This window comes from Epinephelus fuscoguttatus, linkage group LG16 (assembly GCF_011397635.1).
Source record: "Epinephelus fuscoguttatus linkage group LG16, E.fuscoguttatus.final_Chr_v1".
Taxonomy (NCBI): Eukaryota; Metazoa; Chordata; class Actinopteri; order Perciformes; family Serranidae; genus Epinephelus; species Epinephelus fuscoguttatus.
Genome location: NC_064767.1, coordinates 13,051,749 through 13,078,456, shown reverse-complemented (window position 1 = coordinate 13,078,456; position 26,708 = coordinate 13,051,749). Strand labels below are relative to the sequence as shown.

Sequence of the window (26,708 nt, the reverse complement as noted above, 5' to 3'; positions counted from 1 at the left end):
CTCTATTCGACCCTCTTCCTCTTATTGTTTTTCTCTCCTGATCTCAGTCCTGCTCTCGATTCTTTCACCCCGTCTCTCCTCCTTGGTTTCGTTCCTTCTCTCGTTATCTTAAATGTAAAGTATAATCTCTCTCTTCCATCACTTTCACTTCCATCGTCTCTCTGTTCCCTTTTCATCTCTCAGTCTCTGCTTTGTCTCATCAATTCATCTATATCTGTGTGTTTTGCTATCTTAATGTGTTTTACCACACTTCTCCTGACCTGTCAGCGCCCTCCTGACGTGCTTTCTCAGTCATAACCTCATCTGTCCTTTCTCTTTTCTCCCAGTCTCCTTTTCTAGATTCTCATTCGGACGAACATGAAGCTACACTAATCCTTACAGCTGGCACTAATTGGTCTAATGAGAACAAAAATTACTGGTTAGTTACGAGAACTAAACACTGAATGATGGGTATTAAACTGATACAATATACATTTATTCTTTTATTATTATTTTTACTGTATTTATCATCATCATTATTCTCTCTGTGGTCATACTTCACACATGAACATAAACACAAATACAAATTAAAATGCAAATTTTGGCATTAACACACACGTCCGAGTTAATCCCACTGCTCTTAATCCCACTGCTCTAAATCAACACACAGTTTCTGTTTCCTTCCTCTAAAATTTTTGCATTGCTTTATTTTTTATAATAAAAGCCCACAAAAGTTTTGGATATAAAGCAATATATTGTTTTGGCTCAGAAAATATATTGCTCCATATTTTAGCCCACTAGCGCTAGTTTGCAGTCAACATTTCAGACGCTAAAAAACCATTACTGTCACACTCCCAGTCTCATTTTCAAGATCTATCTCGTCACTGATTGACCCATTTGGAACCGGCATCACTCACAGGGGACGACCTGTTTACTGTTGCCTCATTATAGTAACTAGAGGGTAAAAAATGCAGCAAGCGAGTCGCTCTTCTTCCTGAAAACAGGTGCTATTTTCATTTTGTCAAGTCATCTGGCAGGTCAGAAATAATGCATGAAGTCTGGGCCAACTTTAATGAGAGCTGCCTGCACCTCTGGAGACGGTGTGAACAGGTTCATTCACAGATCCCGACAGTTGTCCCTCAAGAGAAAATGACACTGAAATTGTTGCAGGGCAAAATTTTCATTTTGGAATTCACAATCTTGAGAGCTGTCCCACTGTGTGACTGGGAACTGTGTTGCCATGGTAATACATTCCACTTCCCAAAACAAGAGGTCATATCCCACAGGGTGATGTCACTGAAGACTTTGTTTTCCCTCCAGTGGCCCCTTGTGTGTGTCAGTGCAGGACCAACAACTCGGCAAGACACAAAGTTAGGAAGAAAAGAGAACAAATACAGGCATTTCTCAAATTCTTTTGATTTAAACTCACACAAGAAGGAGTTTAGATTTGACTCCAGGCTAGAAGTGGTATCAGGTACATTAAGCCATCATTAACAGTCCTGACATATAAAACTCAAAATTCCAAAAAAAAGTTGTGATGCTGTGTAAAATGAAAATAAAAACAGATTGCAATAATTTGCAAATTATTTTTGACCTTCATTCAATGAAATACTTTACAAAGACAACATATTCAATGTCCAAACTGATTAACTTTATTGTTTGTTGTAAATATACACTTATTCTGGATTTGACGCCTGCAGCACATTACAAAAAGGTTGCTGTTGAATTCTCAAAAACACCAGTCTGGACCATTCCTCAGGTTAACAGGTTAAATGGTAACAAATAACAGAGGGGTACGAGGGGGACATCCTCAAAAGGCTCACTTGGTTGGGGTGGGGGGGCTGGAGCCTATCTCAGCTGACATTGGGAGGCGGGGTACACCCTGGACAGGTCGCCAGACTATCACAGGGCTGACACATAGAGACAGACAACCATTCACACTCACATTGACACCTACGGACAATTTAGAGTCACCAATTAACCTGCATGTCTTTGGACTGTGGGAGGAAGCCAGACAAACCCATGCTGACACTGGGAGAACATGCAAACTCCACACAGAACAGCTCCCCCAACCCGGGTTCGAACGAGGAACCCTCTTGCTGTGAGGCAATAATGCTAACCACCACACCACCGTGCCGCCAGTATGGGAGTGTATTAGTGCCTAGCACATCCGTTAAAGCACCATGAATGCTGAAAGGTACATACAGGTTTTGGAGCAACATATGCTGCCATCCAGACAACTACTTTTTCAGGAATGTCCAAATTCTGTACATGTTCCGACAGCATGGCTTCGTAGTCAAGTGTGCAGGTATTAGACTGACCTGCCTGCAGTCTAGACCTGTCTCCCATTTAAAATGTGTGGCGCACTATGAAGCACAAAATGCGACAATGCGAGACTGTTGTTGACTGAAGTCATTCATCAAGCAAGAATGGGAAAGAATTTTACTTTCAAAATGTCAACAGTTAGTTTCCTCAAGTTCCCAAATGCTTACTGAGCATTGTTTAAGGAAAAGGTGACGTAACAAAGTAGTTAACATGCTCCTGTCCCAACTTTTTGGAACTTGTTGCAGATATCATATTCTAATTAGGGTGAATTTAAAGTTTAGGAGTTTGAACATTAAATACGTTCTATCATCTATCACAGTCTTTAGACTGTATTTAATTGAATATATGCTGAAAAGGATTTGCAAATCATTTCATTTGGTTCTTATTTCCATTTTACACAGACACAACTTTTTTGGAACTGGTGTTGTCGCTCAAAGGCCCACACATCTGCTCCTTTTACCATCTTTTCTTAGAAAACCTATAAAATCAATCAGTCTTTGTCTTCTTTGTGCAGGACTTTGCATCGAGTACTTTGATTGGCTGTTAAACACAACAGGAAACAGTAACGTCAAAGCTAAAATATGACAACAAATTACAAATTACTCTCTCTATCGCAGCTACAACTGCATGAGACAGCTCCAAAATATGAATTTACAACCACTCATATTACTTTGTAAGGCTGTACTCCGGCCAGCCCACTTGCCAGCAGAAACTGTTTACAGCATTATACATTCCTGAAAACCACAAGTATGTTACATTTGTATGTTTGATACTTACCATATCAGAGTTGCAGACCGCTGCAAATGACTGTTTGAGATCAACAACAAAACTGGTTGTGATTTAGCAAGTTGCTGTTTTTCCAGCAGCTTTTTAGGCACCAAATGTGATTGTTTTGTAGCGACCTGTTGCTGCTTTTCCAGCAGATAACATACCCCCAATACCACGTATTCAAGCCAGAAGTCCATCTTTTTCCAAACTATAACAAGTGGCTTTTGTGTCTAAACCTAATCACATGTTCACCATAACATTGTACAAACATAAAGTTTCAGTGTATTCGCTGTATTAAAACCTGCACTGTAATGTATCCATGGTTTGCAGAAACTCATAATGCCTAATATATATATGCATAATATTTTTTGTGGCAGCTGGGTTGCTTGGGCACAGCTGTGCTTTTAGCTAAATCCTAACATGGCTGCAGACTTTCAGTCTTGTTGCTATATTGATCAGATTGTATATCTGTTTACCAAGTGTTGAATGAAACAGTGTGATCACCAGGTGTGATCACTCTGTTTAATTTAACGTCTCTGCCTTTCTACTTAATCCTGTTTCTAAGACATACACCTGCATTTGTTGAAAGACAAGTGTTGAGAGTGATGAAGAATAAATCAAACTTGTCACTGCATCTCCTACATAGCCTGTCTCTAATCCATCTGCCACATCAAAGTCTTCCTTTTTATTTTCCTCTGGTGATCGTTTTCTCCCTGACATCTTGTTCTCAGCTGGAGCATAAAGAGCAGGTGGAGGGATTGTTCTCTTTTGAATGTCTTCACTCCTAAATATCTCTGAACAAGTGAGCCACGACTCATGCTTTTTACTTAAAAAATATTTCAAGTAGACTGTTGCATGAAGGATGCAACATGTTGCATGGGAACATTGAAATGTGTGATTCTATTGTCAAAGTGTTTATTTCCTACATGAGAACAGGAGACAAACCATTGAATAAAGTCCAACGCCTGGAGTCACAAAGTAGTATGACAGCAGAACCACCACCTTTGGAAAAATACTACACTGACATCTGTAATATATGACAAAGTAATTATGGTCACATGACAACAATCATGCTCTATATCTCTCCCCCAAGTCGTGTCAGTTGGATTTTATATGATTCTGTATAACGATAAACCTTCTCATCAGTATGATTTCGTGTCTTTTAATTGTTTCTTTCTCACAGCCGTACAGTGAGGTAACTTTCTCAAAGCCACACAGTAATGTCTGCTCATCTTAATATTGTGTCAGGTGAGCAAGAAGGCACAGAACAACACAGGCACCAGCCCACAGAACTCGTGCTCCCATAAAAGATTTATTGAGTACAGCTACATATGATGTTTTGCCATTACGTTTTCATTAGGAATGTGGCGCACATGAGTAACCACATGTACTCATTGATAATCAGGCATCAAGGACAAACAGGACCTTCCAGACTGTCTAATGTCATCACCCTATTTGATCCCTGAGGAGATGTATTATTTAGGGTCCTTATTCAATATGTTCCCCATGCTTAAAGGTCCAGTGAGTAGGATTTATCCATCCATTCATCCATATACATCCACTTATCTCGGGTTGGGTCTGGGGGGGCAGCAGGCTGAGCAAAGTACTCCAAAGGTCCCTCTTGCAAGCAACGCTTTCCAGCTCCTCCTGGGGCACCACAAGGCGCTCCCAGGCCAAATGAGATGTATAATCCCTCCAGTGTATTCTGGGTCTGCCCTGAGGCCTCTTACCAGTTGGAAATGCCCAGAACACCCCTAGAGGCGCCCAGGAGGCATCCTGATCAGATGCCCGAACCACCTCAACTGACCCCTTTTGATGTGAAGGAGCAGCAGCTCTACTCCGAGCTCCCTCTGGATATCTGAGCTAGCTCCTCACCCTATCTCTAAGGCTGAGCCCAGCTACCTCACTAATAAAATTCATTCTGGCTGCTTCTATCTGTGATCTTAGTAAATCGAAAGCTTTGCCTTCTAGCTCCCTCTTCATCACGACGGTCTCCCTACATCACTGCTGACACTGCGCCGAACCACCTATCCATCTTACACTCCATTTTACCCTTACCTGTGAACGAGACCTGCATGGGGCAGTTACTCTCCCAAAAGGGGCAATATGGGGGATTTAGGGGGATATATTGGCAGAAACTGTAAATACCATCAGTTTATAATCACCTGAAACTAAACATTTACATTACCTTAGAATGAGCAGTTTATATCTACATTTGGAGTGAGTCCTCTTTCACAGAATCCTCCATATTCTGTGAAAGAATGGACAGAATGGACAAACCAAGCACTGGCTCTAGATAGGCCCTGTAGTTCTCCTTTGCAATTGGCACACGGGAAAAGTTTCACTTGGCTGCAGTTTGCAACCTCGCAGCTAGGTGGCACCAAATCCTGCACACCAGACCTTTAAGTGATTGAGTTGAGTCGCTGTACTCAGTGCACATGTTTTGGTAGCATTAATAACTTTCTAATAAATTTGACTTAGCTTATCCCCAACTAACATTTGTATGTGGGGTCCATTAGGGTAGTAAATGGGCCGAAAAATGGGCCCCATACAGGACTGTCCACAGGTCCCATAATGGCCCCGTGACATTTGCCCACATGAGTGGGTTTACCCAAGATAAGATGCCCATTTCAGATCCATATCCATTTTATACCCAGCTAGCCCCAGAGTGACCCATGGAGAGCTCAAACATTTTACATAAGCTACAACATCACACAATGCACATCGCTCACACACACACACACACACACACACACTGCCTCACACTTTAATAGCACTACAAATGGATAACTGATTTCCTCTCGTGTGTATGAGGACAATTTTTCTTTTGTTCTAACAAGTCACAAATTAATCATATTTTTAGGAAGGTTTGCTCACAACCCAGCCAACATTTGTTTGTGGGGCCAGTGTGGGTAGTATATGGGCTAAAAAATGGGCCCTATATTGGATTGTCCATGTGTTCCATATTGGCCCCATGCCAACTGCCCACATGGGTGAGTTTGCCCAAGTTGGATCCACATGAGTCATTCTGGGGCTACCTGAGTACAAAGTGGGTATGGGTCGGGTATGGGCATCTTATCTGGGGCGCACTTGGGTAAATCATGTGGGCAAATGTCATGGAGCCAATATGACACAATCCAAATAGGATCCGTTTTTCAGCCCATTTACTACCCACATGGGCCCCACAAACAAATGTTGGCTGTTAGACAATTATGAATGATCAAAAAAATATGATTAATTTGTGACTTGTTATAACAAAAGAGAAATTGTTCTTCATAACCATGAGAGGAAATTAGTTATCCATCTGCAGTGCTGTGAAGTGTGAGGTAGTGCATGTGAGTGATTTGTACTTATATGTTGTAGCCTATGTAAAAATGCTGTTTGATCACATAATGTATTTCCTTGATCCACTGTGATTGTATTTTATATTAAAATGTTGCTTGGAATTAAAACCAAACTCTTGTTTGCGGTGCCTGCGCTCATCGCCGTTCATCACTACACACAGCAGTGCATGTGTGTGTATATGTGCGTGTGTGTGTTGTAGGCCAGTAGTCACTCAGTTACACAACCGCTTTCAGTTTCCGAGCCCTGCCTGCCTGGTGGCTCCCCGCCCACCGCTGCTCTCTGCTGCCTGCCTGACTGCCTGGCTGCTGGGCGGACTGGGGCAGATCCGAGCCGACCAGTTCCGTGTTCTCTCCTCACCCAGTACGCGGAGAAGACTGAACGGGAGGACCTGGCAGTGTCATGGTGGACATTCCTGCCCAGCCGCGGCATCCATAACTCCGGGGGCAGGGGGGAAAGTGTGCACGGAGGTGAGGAATGTGTTATTATTTCTTATTATTTCTGCGCGGATGGCGAATTCATCAGTCGACGTCGGTCGCGATACGTTTCAGCCAAACTTTGACGCTGCTGGCTGGACCTCCTCTCTCTCTGTACCCCTCCCTCCCCCTGCTCTCACTCGCTCTTCTAAAACGCAAAGTGCGTCGCCGTGCACACACGCACATGCGGTATGTTCACGCGAACGCCAAATAACCCGCGTGCGGTGCGCTTATCGTCCGTGTCGTTTAAAGGCCGTGACATGAAGCGAAGCAACTTTTACTGCCCATACGTGCTGCGTGCGTGTGTGTGTCTCTCTCTGTGTATGTGTGCGTAGATAGATAGGGATACAGTAACGAGCTGCGACATCTGCTCGCGCGCGTATGCGTACACGAGCGTTTCAACATTATATTCTTCTTTGGCGTGTGTCACTGTAATGTGCGTGTGTCGTCCATTGATGTTGTTTTGACACAGGTGACGTAGAGCGTGACGCGCCTTAACGATGAGATAAGCAGATCCGCTCCGTGTGTGAATAAATAGCACGCCCGTGCGCGCGCGCCAGAGAGACTCTCTCATTGACGGACACTGAGGGGGATTTCTAAGCTGCGCACTTGAGATTTTTCTAGCAAAAAGCGCCCCACGCTGAAAGAAGCAGGAGCGTGGAGTGAAGCACACACTGTTTCCTCTGTCTCCAGTTTGTTTCTGCCGTGAGGGAACTGCCTGTGTCCAGCTCTACATGTGTTTACACACCTGACGTGCACTCAGCATGTCAACATGCAGTTTTTGTGACGTCATTCCAAAATGATGGAAGTTGCACATGAGAATAAAGTGCATCCCTTATTACGAGTATTTAGCTGCAACAGTTCAGTCTGATACTGTTTCTGTTGGACCTGTTCAGTTTGTGGCAGGTGGATGAAATATCAGCTACAGTGTGATCCAAGAAAAACAAGCCGGGGCTCAAAAACTACATTTTCTTTATTAATTTGAGCTGATCAACTCTCCTGTGGATGATTTGAAAACAAACAAACATAGGTTTAACAATTTTAAAGCACAGAAAGTCATTAATGTCTCATAAATATTACCGTAATTAGTAATATCTAATGAGGATGGATGTCAAAATGTTGAGATAGCAAGTCATTGCATAGTCAAAGTTATTGCAAAGGATCAAATCAAATTTATTTATTTATAAAGCATGTTTAAAAACAACCAGAGGTGACCAAAGTGCTGTACAGTAAAATATATATATATATATTTTATTAATTTATAATTAATTTTTAATAGGTAAATAAACATACAATGGTAACAGCAAAACGTAAAGACATAATAATCCAAAAAATAATAATAATAAATAAATAAATTAATTAATAAATAAATAAATTAATTAATAAATAATATAAAAATAAACAAAGCACTGAATAGTAACATCTGAAAATAAAATAAAATAATGAAAGAAAAAACAGAAATCTTAAGGACAATCAGAGGCCTTAGAAACACGTGGCTCTTCATCCTAGATTTAAACGTGCCCACAGAGGGGGAGCACTTAATTGAAAAGCTGTTCCAAAGCCTTAGTCTGTATCGCCAGACTGCCAAATAGTAAGACCTTAAACTCAGGCTGAAACTTGACAGTGCAGGTGTAATATAGTCATGGTATGGATAGGTTTGATAGGCCTGACTCAGTCAGTCAAAAGAGTTACTCATTATTATGTAACCATGCAGCTCTGTTGTGGCAGCCTCATCACAATACTCATCATCCTCATCACTGCACGGCAATTAGTTTATGTTTACAGACCCATCTGTTTGTTTGTTTCTCCGCTGTTTGGGAGAAGAATTGAAAGGAAACATTCACAGATTTTGATTGATTTCATTTGTTTTAACAAAAGTATGTTTTACCACAGGCCAAGGAACAGGTGATTAGATTTTGCTGTGGATCCAAGAACTTAAAAAATATTTCCTTATATTAAAGTTGCAGGGTGATGCGTGGACCAAACTTTCATTCGAGTAGTAGTTCCCAACTGGTCCAGCCACGTGATCCAGATGTTTCCTTTGTCATCTGTTCAAAGTCCACACAGTTTAATATATTCAGCATCACACTTGTGTTTGGCCATGTTGTCAAGCTATTTTGCTGTCTCTTTCAAGTAGCTGTCCGTTAGTCACGCACTCTACAGCACTTCAAAATAAAAGCTCTGTGCTGGAAATCCACTGTACTTAAAAATAAAATGGTGTTTTCTCAGACTCTACTGTGAGTTTGGTCCGTGACCCACTAGTTGGGAACCACTGCTTTAGGGTCAGACTTGATCCATGTGACAATGAAAAGTTACTACAGATTTTCAGTTGCCATAATAAAATAAATCTGAAGGGTTGTGCAGCCTTCACTGAATTCAGCTTGTTGAAAATAGTTTGGTGCAAAGTTTGGCACCATTTTTGAATTTAAAATGCATATTTTCCTATTTGTATAAAGTAGTAATAAAAGTTACTTCTTATATAGTTATACATAAACTGACAAAGTATGTTGCACATATGATTTTATTCAAAATAGTTTATGGAAATGGGGAATATAACAGTAACATAACCTATTGTAGCCATTGCTTGGTAATTTTAAAGGTATGCAGGATTTTTCTTAAAAAAAAAAAGCAATGTATAGACTCATACAGAGATAATCCCTCAAAGTTGCCTCTTATGATTCACCAGAAGTATGAGGCGGAGTATTCTCTGCAGACTTTGCTCTCTGCCCTGGTTGTCTTATTTTCTTCTTCCTGTCTTTACTCATTTATGGGCGTGTACCTCCACAGCGTTCAAGTGAGGTCAGAGCTTTGTGAAAAGTTTGCAAACAGGTGCCAGACTGTAAGCAGTCAGCATCTGAGAGACACAGCACCAAAGAAGCATGTATATAGTGAGATGAAATGCGAGGTGAGAGTAAATCCGGGGTTGGCTTTTACTTTTGCTTTCACTGGTGAACGTGTTTACAAAGAGAAACCAACAATTCCGTGTAGTATACCTTTGAATATGTAGGGAAAGCTTTCAAAGAATATCGGTTAAATATATATCAGTGATCACAGTAAGAAGTGTAAAACTCAGCCTATCAAACTCAACCTGAAAGTGCTTATTCTAAATCAGTTATTATAGTGATTTGCATGATGATAACATGGTGACGTGTCAGCAGGTAATGGGCCGAGTGCTGTGTGTTGTCAAACGGAATGAATCAGACCTGAGAGCAGTGACTAATCCCACGTCCACAAACATTTCCCAGCTTGCTCACTTCATTTACTGTAACATCACTGTGGATCCCATCCCATTCTAATAAAGCATTATAAAAGGCTTTACACTGTTAGTATTAAACTTGTGAGTTGGATAGCAGCCACCACTACGAAGCCTAATATTCAGCCCAGTATCTATATTTGAAGTAGGGGAACCCAAATTCATTCAGATCCATCAAAGTGGGGATGGAATGGGGGCAAGTTGGAGAGTTTAGCTATTCATAGTAATGGTAATCCAGAGACGAATGCATGTAGGTCAGAACGGCAACAGTCGTGCTGGATGAATGTTCATGTCACTGTTAGTTAATGATAATTAATTACACAACAGGTAAGACTGAAAATGCAGACAAGTGATACAGCTGTAAAATTAGGCTACTGCATATGTGTCAACTTGATGACTCTGAGTCTGAGCCTTTTTCATTGAGTTCGTCGTACATTTCAACAGGTTTTAGTCTCGAAACCCTGCAAGCAGAATCATAAAGCTCAGCTTGTGGCGATACAAGTATGTTCAAGGATCATAAAAATTGAGGACAATAAGAGACTGATCAGGAAAATTGTGATTCACGTAATATCTCATCTGTCTCTCAACAGTCAGTCAGTCCCAGGGGCGTGAATATAGACAGTGCAGACACCTTCTTTTTTTGTAAAAAAAAAAAAAGACAATAACATCAATTAAAAATATATATATTATTATTTCAAATAAACTATAATAAGCTATTAGAATTATTAATAATTTCTCATTTTCTCTGGTATTTTTTGTGATATACAGATATGCAATGATGATTACTGGGTAACACGTATGTTAACGTTATCCAATGTCAAGTCTCTGATCATGTGACGCGACGATATGTGCACAATATCGTGCACTAGGGCCAGTCGTAACTACCTCACACCACTGGTCAGTCCTCATCCTCATCCTGCCAAACAAAGCGACCCTATAAACATTTTCATGAAAGCTTTAGAAAAACAATGCTTTTTAAACTTTGTGACATTTTGACCCAGAACATCGTTAAAAAACAAATACTTTTCAGAAAACCAGTGAGTTGAATACTTAATTAAATGAAATGAATTCATTTAAGGGGAGTAATAGAGTCCTGGGTCACTAGAAACCCAATTGTGCATTTAAGGGTTAATCGGGTGAGAGATGTTGGCTCATTTCCTGGACTGTTGATGGTGTAAAGAAAAGTTCTCACCCACTATTTAAGAAATACTTTTTGTTTAGTTGTAAAGTTAGCAACCCTCCGTGGACATGTAGTTAATATTAAATGTGTTTTTTTAAGTGAGATCTGATCCTTACAGCTCAGACAGTCAGAAAGGTGACACCGATAATGTCTGGATTTAATCTCTGCCCTTAAAAATAACTGTGAGCATCCTCACTTAGAGCCTTTCTGGTTGGTTGTAATATTCCTGGTGTTGAAGGCAGTTTTACATGCACAGCTTCTGGTGTTATGTAATGGTTGATTAATTATGTTTTTTTTTCCTCAGAGGATCCTATTAAAGGCTGTATGAAAGCAAAGAGTCGTCCCTCAAATATCACCACATTATTGACTGATAGAGTCATTCAGTGAAAAAGCTACATTTAATTTTGTCAGTATTATTCAGCTATCAAAGACTTCAGGATACATTCAATTTCCTGTCCTGGCAATTTTCTGATCTTGTTCAGCCTGTTAAGCCTGTCTGCATCATTCACTAGCTGGCACTAAATCTCACCCAATGTTTAGCTGGCCCCGACTGTTGCACTTTGACCTGACATGATGACACTGTTGCGTCAGATCGGACGAATTAATTAAATTTGCACATTTTACACAACTACTTTTTTATAGATATTCTCTGAAAGGCCCCTTGTTGTTGCTGTTCAGATAGCTCATTGGTTGTAGGAAAATACAGACTGTGCAGTTCCATTCCTTGTGCATAGGGGTGCTGCAACACCCACCCATTCTCTCATGCTTTTAACATTTTGTTTTTTCACAATCCCTTAATTTTGTTTTTATTCTCTTTAGGTAACTTCAGTTTGAGGTCAAAAGGTCACCAGACAATCTCGTGTCACCGTGTGCCACTGGACAAATGGAGGCGTCAACAGCAGCGTCGCCATCATGATGAATGAGCAGACTGGGGCGAGGACAACTCCACGGAAGTCTTTGGCCTCGCTGTTGTCAGCTGACCTTTGACCCCTTGTGGATTAAAAATGGCACAGTGGCTGAGACGGGGAGGGAAGCGAGACATCCTACTCTCCTGGAATTTGGGGAATTTAACAAACGTGTTTGTTTGAAACAGGATTACACTGACTGGACCAGCCTGGTGGACTTTTTTAATGTCAATGGGACTAACATGTTTCAATGAAGATGGATTAAGATCTGAGTGGGAGATGTTCCTAAAGCAAATCTAATTACAAAACTGAATTTGAGTTAAGGATGGAGCAGGATTTTACACAGTAGGATCCCTTATCTGTCCCATAACTTGTGCATAGTGAACACTTGTATGCACTAGCCTGGACTAACATTAGCCAGTGTTGGTGAGGATTCCAACCCTTTACACCCACTTTAACCTTAAACAACAATATTTCTTAAACTCTAGCAGGCGATATTAGCCTGTGACGGTAATCTCTTCCATTCCTCATTGTGTGAATGGACGTCTGACTCTTCTAAAGCTAGAAGGCGGCTTTTCCCTTCAGCTCCAAACTGCAACTGGTCCAGTAGCATCACTAAAGAACTCCAAACATGGCTGCTACAGGAAGGAAGCACCTGGTCAAAGACTTCAACCATTTCATCACCTGTTACCTGTGTCGAGGTTACCTGATTAAACCGACCACGGTCACCGAGTGCCTGCACACCTGTGAGTGAAACAACAGACACGCACACAAACACACATTCTTGTGAACGCGATATTTCAAGAACGCCTTGAGGGAATTGTTTTTTCAGATTTGGCACAAGTGTCCACTGGCACTCAATGATGCAGAGGTCAAAGGTCAAGGTCACTGTGACCTAGCATCCATCTCATTCTTGTGAATGCAATATCTCAAGAGTAATATTTCAAGAACGCCTTGAGGGAATTTCTTCAGGTTTGGCACAAGTGTCCACTGGGACTCAATGATGCAGAGGTCAGAGGTCAAGGTCACTGTGACCTAGCACCCATCTCATTCTTATGAATGCAATATCTCAAGAAGGCCTTGAGAAAGTGTCTTCAGATTTGGCACGAACGTCCACTTGGACTCAGCAATGAACTGAATAAAGTTTGACGGTCAAAGGTCAAGGTCACGGTGACACAAAACATGTTTTTGGCCATAATTCAAGAATCCATACGCTAATTATGACAGAATTTCATACACATGTCCAATAAGATAATAGGATGAAGTTGTGACATTTGATATCCAAAAGGTCAAAGGTCAACCATACTGTGACATCATAATGTTTTAGCAAAAACACTTTTCTGGCCATTATTCAACGTCATAACTCAGGAACAGAGGGGAGACATACATCCATACTTGAAGAATTGTCTTCTGTCATGGCTTCATAGTCTGGACAGACATGGATGTAAACTGGTTTGCGGAGGAATACAACTACAAGGTGGTAACTGTAGTTTGTGTACATCTATCGAACATTAAATGGCAACATTGTGTTCATGAAACAATGATGCTAGAGTGGCAGGCAGTAGATAAAAAGTACATTTCAGACCCTGCTTGCGAGTGAGCAAACTACCTGCTAATGAGCTAACTTGCTAATAAGCAGGCTAGCAAGCTAACTAGCTGGTTCCCAACTGCTAAAAGCAGGTGTCGTACTTCTCTTTATTTCTTTAGAATACTTAGACAAGATGATTTTAAACTGTCCTGACAAAGAGCTGCCATCAGAGATATTAATTTAACCCCAATAAAATTTGTTGATGTTCTTTCTTCTGCAGTCTGTAAGAGCTGTATTGTGCAGCACTTTGAGGACAGTAACGACTGTCCGAAATGTGGCATTCAGGTCCACGAGACCAACCCACTGGAGATGCTCAGGTTAGATGTACTTTTTCTTCTCTTACTTCGTCCTCTCTTTTTTTTGACTGAGCTTCTTTTTCATTGGTAGTTTGTCAACCACCTCCGAGCTCTCTTCATCATCCTTACATCGCTTTCTCTTCATCTTAAAAGAGACTCCACAAATTTAATTCCATTCACCTCTGTCATATCAGCGGCCCTCTTGTCCACCTGTTATTGTTCTCGTCTTTCTATCATTTGATGTCATCCTTCTCTTCCTAACACACATCTGTCTCCTTATCCTTCTGCTTCTCCGTTATTGTATTTACCACTCATTCTATATTCTTGTTTAATTTGTCATCTGTTTTGACTTTTACCGTGTCTTGTCTTTTTACCATCACTACCTTCAACAACTCATCTTTTGTTCCTCCTTTTTTGCGACAACTTGTTTTTTCTCTTTGTTATATTCACAATTTTTTGTCTTGTTTACTCCTACTTCATTTCTTTTCTTTGCTCTCCACCCACCTGATCCATCCTTCCTCTACATCCCCTCGTAACTCCTGTCACTTTTATTCCTCCTCGCAACTCCTGCAACTTCCTCTTTACATCCTTATCATCCCTCTCTCCCACCACCTCCTTCTCACACTCTTCTCTCACCATATTCTCAGGTTGGACAACACCCTGGAGGAAATCATTTTCAAGCTGGTGCCCGGACTCAGAGAAAGTGAGTTTGCCAGATGGTTTCATCAATCTGTCTCCTCAGTTTGCACTCCATGTTTAATTATGTGACTTTTCATGGGGGATAGGAAAAATAATTCAGTAAACGACTGCACTCCAATCTCATTATTTATTGCAAGACATGCCAAGAATTTATTACTATGCTCAAACGGCCTTCTACATGCACACTGGCAACAATGTTGTGACCCTACACTGGAATATATGCTGTTTAACCACATGAGCAAAGACAGAACACAATCACAACGTTTACAATGTTTGCAAAAAGCAAATGTGAAATACACAAAACATTTTTGTAGCTCTCAAAACTCCACAGTGAATTATTAGGACACCCTTTTAGTGTCCTGTGTGCTTCTATCTGAGTGTTTTTGATCCAGTACTCATTCAGCAGTTTTTAGTGCTACATACACACATCAGACACTGATACACGAGGCTTATTGAAGAGATGTGAGCTTTGGTTTCTGGCAGCAATCTGTTGCATAATGTCTATGGATACACTTTAGCAACTAGGCTTGGGTGGTACCTATTTTTTCATACCCTCCTGAAATTTCTCCCATTAGCTGGGACAGTATGAGTGTGTGGTGCAACCCTCCTCACCCCCCAGTCCCCCTGATTGGCCAGTTTGCAACATTCTGCAAGCTCTCTTAGCTCACAAAATAATAAGAAAGTTAATATTCTTACACTTTTTGTCCTTAGCAAACATTAAGATTCAACTGCACACCTTCTGAATTCAAGTTTCTCTCCTTCATCAAATTAAGACTACGTCATTGGCCTTGTTAACTCATCCTAAAACACACTTCATTGAAACTCAACAGAAACAAATTATAACTCACTAAATCCAACTTAGTCATAGTGTTGTCACGGTACCAAAATTTGGACCCACGGTACGATACCAGTGAAAGTATCATGGTTTTGAGTAGTATCACAATACCACAGATAAAATGAGGCAGATGTGCCTTTTGTCATTTATAAAAAGATAAATCAATTTTCTATAATACATCAATGATATTTCAATGGAATAAATTACTTATTGACTTATTCATACTTCAAAAACAGCATCAATAAGTGATTAACATAGGGGGGATCAAAATAAAATAAATAAATAAAATAAAAATCAACCAGCCACCCTCCTACCCTGACAGGTAAAGAACAGTCCCTAAAGTGCAGTGAGGTTTGTGGGCCGTTAAATGCCACAAAGAGAGAAATGTGAACGGCTCGTTTCTCCTCTGACACACCACATAATTGTGTGCCGCCACGGCTCGGTTGTCCAGGTATTACGGGGCAGTCATGACGCCAACGAAAGAGGAAATTACTGGACCTGGAGCCAGGCTTCTCGGTCGCCGGTAAGCCGTTATCTTGCGTCGCAGAGCACTATGGCTGCCGTATTTGACAGGTCCGCCGTATTCCTGTCTGTGACCCCCGTTCAACCCACAACCGACAGGATTCGCCTTTCGTTTCTGCTGCTGATTGAAATCTGTACTCACACAGTGTGCTCCTGAATGATTTCATTTGCTTGCACAAAACTATTTTTAGTCGCAAATGTGAGTAAAATGCCATAGAGCTCTGTGGAAAACAAATCACTGTAGCATATACAAATCTAGCCTACATGTAAAAAGAAATAAATAGTAACTTCAGTGCTTAAAGATACTCAATAGCTCAGCTAATACCTGAAATGTCACTGGAAAACAAACCACTGCAGCAGCATAATGAGTGCCAGGTGGCCAGTGCGCACCGTTATTGGACGGCGCATGGACACTCACCCTCTTGTGATTGGACTTTGAACTTATGCCACAGTAGTGGTACCTGAGGTACCGTAGTACTACGGTAGTTCAACATTATGGTATCATATGTACCGTGGTGTTTTAGTATCGCGGTCTACCGTTGGTACCAGTATACCGTGCAACACTACTTAGTCAGTGTTATTAATCATCTTGTTCGTTAGTCCACTGTTCCAACAATCACCAACTCTGGTTTGGTCGATATAAACCCTTAATTCACCAGGGCTGCCCCTTGAAAGTCAGAGATTCAAAAAACAAGTCGGAGACCCTTAGTCAACTGAGACTCTTTCTTTTCTTTTTTTGCTAGTTTTGGTTCCCAGATTTTGCTGCAGAGTAGGTGATTTTGACTCTCACGAACAGACAGCTGTAGACACAATGCAATTGTGCAAAGGAAAAGATCACATCATCTTCTCTTGTCTGCTTGGAAGTGGTGAATTTACAGCTCATAACAACTTAAGACAACACAGTCTCTGGCTTTTGTTTGATGTCTGGTGTCTGCAAAAAGTGTTGTCGCAGATTTCTGATTTGTTGCTAGCACCATTAGCTTGTTTACAGTATTACATGAATACTGCTGTCACACTGAATGTCCCGCAGAGCCCCATTCAAAATACAAAAATCTATACAGAAAAAAAAGTTGAATAGTCGTATTAAACGACTGAATCTGAAAGATTGATAGATAAAAACATGCTGTAAATTTGGAAATTATTACGGCTGTCTTTGGATTTTACAGTGTTCTGGAGTTCTGGAAAATGTCCACACTGGACCCCACGATAGTATACTGTTCTAACATACTGTACTAATCCAATGGCCTTGAATGGTAGACCTGGGTTCAAACCTTTGTGACTGAAGTGCTTTTGAGCAAAATAAAATCTCAAGCTCCGGGGAGTTCCTCCTGAGATCAGTTTAGTACAGTATTCATTTGTCAGTGTCACATTCTTTCTAGAGAGGTGGAAGCTGAAGACTTAAACAGGATGAAATTATACAACCTCGTCTCTGCAGTCGGGCCAACAAGAAGCCAAGTCAACATTTCTAACTAAGCTGTGATGGTGCTATAATTTTATGACTCCATAACTTCTCCTCAGCTGACGGAGTGCTCTGGCAGCCGAAACATGGAACAAACATCATATATTTTAGTGGGGCTCGTGTCGCTTGGCCAAGTGGTGTAAAAATCTGACTTTTGTTTATGGTTTTTGAAGACTAGACATGTGCCACGCCATGGAGGATTTTTTTGCACCCTACATTAATATCAAGCTAGCCCACAGCTATCGTTACCTCATTTGGTGTTAGTAAAAGGTTTATTTGAATTGAATTGTTTGAATCCCATAAAAGCCACAAAGTGTCAAAGGGCTTTTTGGAATTGATGCTCACTTATTATAAGCCCCATGGAGCAAATTAAATACCTCAGATGCAGAGTTTTGACAGATATAACAACAGAAATATTTGTCTTTGTTGCACTACAGTTTCAAATGGGGCTGTTGTGACATGATATAAGCCGTATGCTCCTCAGTACTTAGTGTTTTATCTTTTGTATGGTCAAAGAAGTGCAGACGACTCATATTAGATGATACATTCCCCAACCTATAAATCAGTGATAGCAAGGCGGCCTATTGCCTGGACATAATCCTCACTGCAGGCCATTTGATGAGCTTAGGTCTAGTCTTCATTGTGAGATCGCTTTCATGGGAGCTTGTATGGATCAATTTAGCATGAACCTTACCAAATTCTTACATGACCCCACAAAAAACTTAAATTGCACGCTGAATTCAGTTAATAGAAATTGAGTTCTTTGAACACAAATACAGTCTTAACATTGAAGGTCTTTATTGGGATAGGATTTCAATATGTGGAATAGCTAATACAATGTTAGAATCCTCCTTCGTTTTTTTTTTTCTTTAGAAATCAATTGTCTGTCTTTGGCTTTTCTGTGTCTCCACTCTGCTTGTTACCTCTGCCAAGGAGGTTATGTTTTCATTTCAGTTTGTTGGTTTGCTTGTCAGTAGGATTCAACATATCCTTGTACAACGGTTTGTATATGTTGCAAAAATGCACATAAAACAGTTTGCACAATATCTGACGAATTAGCGCCCTACAAATGACGCTATGTACGAAGTTACTTAGGTCAGGTTTAGGCAGGTAAAGTTACGTAGGTTGGGTTTAGGAAAAGAAACATGGTAACACCGACCTCCTGGGGAAAAGTCCTATGTTTTGTGACCCATCCACCATCCCAACCTGCCTCTTTACAAGGACTACTTCCTTCTGTACTCCCATCAGTGCATTGCTCTCATGATCATAGCCTTCCCAATTACATGGGTTATGCACAAATTTCTTGCTCATGATTACGTGGTTAATATACAAATTGTGGTGCATTGCTTTTTAAAGGTATATGTATCAACAGTTCATGAGAACAGCCTGCAGGATTACTACTGGTCCGATTTTCATGAAACTTGGTGGAAAGGTTTAGCATGGGTCAAGGAAGAACCCATTAAATTTTGGAGAGGGTCCAAATCATGGGACAGATACCTGAATTACTTCTCACTGTTGTAAACATTGTGAGATAGGGCATTTGGCCTTGGTGGAGATCCGCATTCTTCCGGTGCCTCTCTAGTTAATGCTGTCTTTATACCTGTTTTTCATGTGACCCAGAAGAGGAACAGCAGGAAGTTGAATTCTGGAAGAAGAACCAACCCAGAGAAAATGGCCAAGGTAAGCTGTTTGTCACCCAGTCCACGAAAATGGCCAGGCTAGCTATATGATCTGTATTTTATTAAATACAGTTGCTTTGTCTCTGTCTGTTTGTACCAGGAGAGAGCCGGTAATTTGTAGTAACTTCAGTAGTAGTAGCACTAGTACTTTCCTGCTTATACATCATCCTCCCCACACAAGTTTTGTTAAGGGCAGTAATTCAATATCATCATATATTATCACATCATCTTTAAATCATATTATTATGATGACATGAAATGTGAATATATAATGTGTCTAAGCTGATTAGGTCTTCAACTAATGCTTATTTTCATTGTCGACTAATCTGTCGATTATTTCTTCGATTAGTCGACTAATCATTTTATCGAAAAATGTGTTAAAATGTTGAAAAATGTCAGTCTGTCTCTCCCAAACCCCAAAAGTATGTCATCTAATGTCTTGTTTTGTACTCACGCCAAAGGGTTTTAGTTCACCGTCATGGGAGAGTGTGTGAAGCTGCCAATATCTGAACATAAGAAGCTGCAATAAGAGTATTTTGGGGTACTTTTTTAGTACTTTTCTATGAAAAATGACTCAAACGGATTAGTCGACTACTAAAATAGTCACCGATTATTTTAACAGTTGATTAGTCATCGATTAGTCAACTAATCGTTACAGCCCTAAAGCTGATAAACTCGGTTTTCTGTTTAAAGAAAATTTGAACGGATATTTGGAGTTGTGTTTGACGTCACACCTCAAGGCTTATTTATTATACTCTCTTAGCATATGAGAACAGAGTTCATTTCAAACTTTGTAACCGTACCTGCCCGCGTTAATCCCTGCGCCTTTTCTGTTGGCATAGATATGCTCCCTTGATGGCACCAGAAAGCAAAGTCAAAAGTCTCTAGCAACAACAAACGAGGCAACAGTGGCAGTGGCAATAATGTAACTTTTAACGGAGGCAGCTTTGGTGGTGTGTGAGACCATTAAATACATTGTGGAGAATTCTTTTCATTATCTATTAGTCCTGTTCCGCCAGTTTTGAAATATCTTTGTCGTGTCCTATGGTGGTGTCTCACCTGAGCTCTGCAACAATGCCTCCACCATTTCCTGTGGTACTGCTGCGTTTTGTCCATATTAGTAAGCTTTCAGAGAGCATGCACAAATATGGACATTATGAATGCAGAATATGGACAGAAGGCTCCATCTGTTCCATATATGTATCTAACGCTGAGTATAAATGAGCCTTGACTGATCATGCTACTTATAAACCCACTGTTCTTCGAAGCAGTGACATCACTTAGTCACATGTGTGAATTTTTTTTTTTTTTTTTTTAAGATATTTTTTCGGGCATTTTTAAGCCTTTAATTGATAGGACAGATGAGCGTGAAGGGGGGGGAGAGAGAGGGAGTGACATGCAGCAAAGGGCCACAGGCAGGAGTCGAACCTGGGCCGCTGCGGCAACAGCCTTGTACATGGGTCGCCCGCTCTACCACTAAGCCACCACATGTGTGAATTTTTGTCTCAAACCACAGCAGAAACTGTGAGGTGTCAGAGGCTCGGGCTGCCTGCTGATGTTGGAGGCGATTATGGTGGTGGAGGTGGTGATGGTGGCGGTGATGACGGTGACGATGGTGGAGATGAAGATTACCACAGGAGTGACCCTCAGATAGCCATCTGCCTGGACTGCCTGCGCAACACGGGACAGTCGGGGGAGAGCACTGTAACGGTGTGTGTGTGTGTTTTAATAATGATATGTGTAACTTTTTCATCAAGAAGTGTTAAGTACTTTGTTAATCAATAAACCTTCAAATTAGTGAAGCTTTTCATTAGTTTTGCTCTGAAAGGAAATTTGACATTGGGGAAATGTTTTTTGGATGACTGCTAGGTTTGTAAATGCTTCCAAGCTTTCTGGGACAGTCAGTAACTAATCAACTGTAAAGGTTTGAATGTGTTTGGGGTTTTTGTGTACATTCATCTTTAAGCTGCTTGTCTCATTAAATCAGGTTGTAATAGAATTTGTCTCTCATCCAATTAGGATTTGATGAAGAGGTTCATCCGCTGCTCCAGTCGAGTCACAGTGGGAACAATTAAGAAGTTTCTCAGTCTTAAACTAAAGCTGCCTAGCTCTTATGAGGTAAGAAACCGTTTCAGAAACTACAGTTAAAGTGATACCAAAACTTCTACAGATGTTTTCCATAGGGGTGTAACAATCCATCAGTCTGGATCGATACATCGATTCAATGATCGATCCATATCATCATCTTTATCTTTATCAGCAGTGTAGAAATGTTTGAGAAATTACGGGCCAAAAGACATACCATGTGTTAACAAGGCAGCAATGAGATAAAATACGTACCTGTCTGGTTATCTTACTCTGCTAACTTCTTGCAGCAACTCGGCAGCATTAGCTGCTCTGTTTCAACAATTCATTCATTCATTTTCCATAACCGCTTAACCTGTTGATCGTTGGTCGTGGGGTTGCTGAAGCCTATCCCAGCTGACATTGGGCGAGAGGTGGGGTACACCCTGGACAGGTCACCAGGGCTGACACATAGAGACAGACAACCATTCACACTCACATTCACACCTACGGACAATTTAGAGTCACCAGTTTATGTCTTTGGACTGTAGACGGAAGCTAGAGTAGCCAGAGAAAACCCAGGATGACACGAGGAGAACATGCAAACTCCACACAGGGGGGCTCCCCAATCCCGAGGTTTCAACCCCCTACCCTGGGTTCAAACCATGAACCCTCTTGCTGTGAGGCAACAATGCTAACCACTGGTTTGGCCTTTTAAGCTGAAAAAACGTGCATGCAAGCTAAAATTTAACCATGCTCTTCTGTTTGGAGATTCAGAGACTTAAACCAATGCTGAGCAAGAAAAAAATATAAATCATACATGTAATTTGTTAAGCTGCAAGTAGAGGAAAACTATGCTAGCTGCCAGGGTAATTTATACAATGTAAAAGTGTTTAAGCTTAAAATTAGTGAAAACAAGTGTTTTGTCTATGGCCCTTGAAAGTTATTGAGCTGCATTTTATAATTTTGCTAAATGATGTTGTTAATCCATGTTTTATGGCTGTTGGGAGAAATTTGCCTTCAGGGCTTTAAGCCAGATAGCCCTGAAGGTTAAGGAAAAAGATTAAGGAAAAAGATTATGGTTTGTATTAAAATTAAAACATTTCTATCAGACTGGAGCCAACAAAGAAAGGACTCAGACGCAGCACTCAAAAACACAAGGTCTTTTTACTCAAAAAAGAGGTCGGTGCACAGATAATCAGTCCACAAACACAAACAAAGGTATCCAAAGGCAGTAGGTGTAAGCAGGGTCAAAAATGCAACAGTCTGGTCAAATCCAATGAGAACACTGGGGAAAATGGCTGAAACACACACTCAAACAACTGAGAATGAACTGGCAAGAGACAAAGGGCAACACAAGGACTAAATGCATGAGCAAGGAAAGGTAACGAAGGACAGGTGAAACCAATCAGGGCAGGGCAGGTTATCACACAGAAGGGAAACACACAGGGACAGGAAGTAAAGTACCTGAAACAAGAGACAAAGTATCAAAATAAAACAGGAAATACTGACAAAAACTGCAAACAAGGAAAACATGATCTTAAAGTGATAGTTCAGGTTTTTGGACATGAAGTTGTGTGAAACGCTGACCATCTGTAGCTCTGATGTGACGGTGTCACTACTCTCAATGAGCCTCCTGCTCTGAGAAATCACCCGTAGCTTACCGGAGAAAAAGTAGTTCTGAAGATGTACGGGGGACACGTAACCAAAAGGTTTTAAGCTACAAAAAAGTATGCATGTGTTTTGTTAGACTATTTCAATATTTTTAAAACATCCCCGCATTACGTCAGACCTTGCTATCAATTGGGACTATTTTCTGGCCAGTATCACTCCGCCGTGCAGGCACGCCAACAGAAATCAATCAGACAGTTCATCACCACACCGTGCAGGTGCGCAGGATAGCAACGGCTAACGAAAACTTCATCAGTTGTTTCCAACAGAGAACCAGTAGGCTATTATTAGTGAGGAAGAAGATGTACTAGCTCTATATATACCTACTACTACAGCTCAAACACCGGCTCAGGCTCACGACACACCCTCGTCAGCTGCTGTAGGTAAACAGAGGAATACCAAAATGGTGCAAACAGCTGTGGGAATAAAAACATCACCGGCTCCCAATTCCATCAGTTTCCTGTTACAGATGTAACCCGTAGGTAACTGGAAACAGCCGATGAAGTTTTCGTTAGCTGTTGCTATCCTGCTCACCTGCACGGCGGAGTGATACTGGTCAGAAAATAGTCCCAATTGATAGCAAGGTCTGACGTAATGCGGGGATGTTTTAAAATTATTGAAATAGTCTAACAAAACACATGCATACTTTTTTGTAGCTTAAAACCTTTTGGTTACGTGTCCCCCGTACATCTTCAGAACTACTTTTTCTCCGGTAAGCTACGGGTGATTTCTCAGAGCAGGAGGCTCATTGAGAGTAGTGACACCGTCACATCAGAGCTACAGATGGTCAGCATTTCACACAACTTCATGTCCAAAAACCTGAACTATCACTTTAACAAGAACCGCAGGGTGTGACGATTTCTGGCAGAAAGGTCTTTCTGGCAGAAATTCCTAAAGGGTAACTTGTCCCATATCTGCGTTATGTGTGTCAATTTAAAGTGAACTTTACTGCACTAAACCAGTTACAGTTATTTACATTATTGATGTGCTGTTTTAATCTTTAATGGCCCAAAGCAAAAAAGAAGGTGGCAGCTTCTTCTTTTCTGATATCGTCTCATATCAATCGCAGGCCCCTGAATTGCATCAAGTCGAAATCATACCATGGCTGACTTTGTGATATCGGCAAATATTGTATCATTATCCAAAGAATCAATACAGTATGGTTTTGTGATATAACTAGTGACTTGCACCCCTAGTTTTCTAAATATTTTGTTACTTGCCCATCGTCAGAAAAATGAATACACACCTTTTTAGTCTGCACTTTACTTGAAGGTATGTTGATCAGTAAGTATGGCTTAGCTCACCTCAATTGGATATCGGATATAGATCAAATAGCAACTTTTCTCAAAACCTTGAAAATAATACATTAAAACTCCATATTGTAATTAACACAGTTGTTAAGTTGCTACGTTCCCTAATAAGACAGCATATTAATTGACTCGAGTTTAGTAAAGGCATGCTGCTGATGCAGTCACATGCAAATTCATTTACTCATCTACACATTGCACTAAGAGATTAATTGGTAAAATGCCCACATGCAGACTACGACTTTATTACTGAACTGCAGCTTATGTTTAGTGGTCTCATATTGATTTGTTAGAATTTACTGATCACTTTGAAAGTACTACATGGTTCAGCTCTCAGTTAGATGAATTGCTGCTCACCTATAAGCCAGAGCGCACCTCAGACCCTCAGGCAGAGCTCTGCTGGCTGTTCCTAAGTATACTAAAGGGGACCAGGCTGGCTCAGGAGGTAGAGCAGTTGTCTACTAATCAGAAGGTCGGTGGTTTCCTGGCACCTGCGCTCTACATGTCGAAGTGTCCTTGGGCAAGATACTGAAGCCCAGATTACTCCCGATGGCTGTCATTATCACTCCTGATGAGCAGGTGGCACCTTGCATGGGAGCCCCAGCCACCAGTGTATGGCTGGGTGAATGGTGCTTGTGTTTTAAAGCGCCTTGAGTAGTTGCTATGGCTAGAAATGTGCTGTAGTCCGTTTACCATTTACAGGGCTTTTGCGGTCAGGACGACTCAACTGTGGAACTTCCTGAGTGACGGTCTTACAAGGAAAGAGAAAATCAAACAAAGTTAACACTGACTCTCTAACCAGTCATCGTTTTTGAAACCAGATGCTCATCATTATTCCATTTCAGTTATTATCATTAGTCAGCTTTACCAGGATTTAAACTGTTGGTAAAGACTGGGCTAAAACTGAAACTCACACTGTCGTTCACACACTCTCACATTGAGTGCAGCCTCCCACTCAATACCACAGTGAACTTCCCCTTTCTTTCATGTCATGCATTAGGATTTAGATTCTTTTGATTTTCATTTCCGTTGTCAAACCTGTATCCTGTCGTCTTTTGACAGGTTTTTGCTCCACATTGTTATTTTGACTCTTTTATTAACATAAATTGTTTCTTTAATCTTTTTCGTAAATTTTGTTTTGTGAAAATACTTAAATGTGACTTAAGTCTGATCATATTTTTTTCTGCTGTGTCTAGCTGGATGTGCTGTGTAACGGAGAGATCATGGGGAGAGATCACACTCTGGAGTTCATCTACATGACCCGATGGAGGCTACATGGAGAGAATGTAAGGCTGTCACCCTCACTTCCTGTTTATGTGTGGGTGTGTTTGCATGCTCGTGGGTTGATGCACTGGTGCAAGGATGTGTGTGTGTGTGTGTGTGTGTTGCATTCTGTCACATTGTGGGGACTTAACTCTCCAGGGAGGGACTATAAGCTCATCCCCACAAGGTTTAACTTTTACATTATGGTTAAGACTTTGTTCTGGGCTAGTTACGGTGTAGTGTGAGGCACAAGTAAAGATCAGGGTTGTGGTTAAGGTGAAGTGACACTATGGTTGAGGTGTGTATAAGTGTGAATGCCTTGTGTGAAAACTAGTACTGGTTGAATGGTTTCTCTTTTCTAAATAGTTTTGCAGAAAGAAAGTTTTATTCAAATAATCGTATATGACTCAGTTTCTGTTAAAGGGGGAATTCTGACTTCAAGCTGGCTGTTGTTGTGTTCTTAGTATAAGACCAGTCACATTTTCAAGATGCTTAAAAAATTAATTAAAAAATATGTTGCACCTCTCATATCAAAGCTCCACTCACAAAAGTTGCAATATTAACATTGAACAAACATTGCAGGACTTACAGGACCCTGTCCCTCTCACTGTAAACTCACGTGCCACAGCTTTACATTCTGTTTGGTTTCCACCCCACTGTGAACACTGTACCTCAGAAGGTCACATTACAAACTGTAAATCTGTTCAGTTTGTTTTGTAACAGAATTCCAGTTGGCAACATTTTCCTTTGACTCCCACATTTTCTGAGGTGTTGTAAATCATTTCTAAGACTTTATGAAATCTGCGCAAGGTTCCTCTTGGATAGACTAGTAAATATTCATCGTCATCATCAAGTTTGCTTTGAAGACTGAATGACTCTCTCTGATTAATTCATTCATTTTCTGTAACGGCTTATCCTGTTGGGTTCGTGGGGCTGGAGCCTATCCCAACTGACATTGGGTAAGAGGCAGGGTACACTCTTGACAGGTCACCAGACTATCACAGAGCTGACACATAGAGACAGACAACTATTCACACTCAGAGTCACCATTTAACCTGCATGTCTTTGGATTGTGGGAGGAAGCCAGAGTACCCAGA

The 26,708-nt window shown here is 40.9% G+C and overlaps 1 protein-coding gene across 2 annotated transcripts in view; it reads left to right on the top strand.

The window, feature by feature from the left end:
* Positions 1-6,659: 6,659 nt before the first annotated feature.
* Positions 6,660-26,708, top strand: part of pcgf5b (polycomb group ring finger 5b) — a 36,293-nt gene continuing 16,244 nt past the window's right edge. The window contains exons 1-8 of one of the 2 annotated variants that reach the window (XM_049600600.1): positions 6,660-6,884; positions 12,143-12,974; positions 14,037-14,133; positions 14,760-14,815; positions 19,248-19,307; positions 20,826-21,016; positions 21,326-21,424; positions 25,545-25,634. In XM_049600600.1, the coding sequence (XP_049456557.1) occupies positions 12,860-12,974; positions 14,037-14,133; positions 14,760-14,815; positions 19,248-19,307; positions 20,826-21,016; positions 21,326-21,424; positions 25,545-25,634 (708 nt within the window). In that variant the 5' untranslated portion in view covers positions 6,660-6,884; positions 12,143-12,859. Of the gene's footprint in view, positions 6,885-12,142; positions 12,975-14,036; positions 14,134-14,759; positions 14,816-19,247; positions 19,308-20,822; positions 21,017-21,325; positions 21,425-25,544; positions 25,635-26,708 lie in introns of both variants that reach the window. The other variant, XM_049600599.1, reaches the window with a different exon arrangement.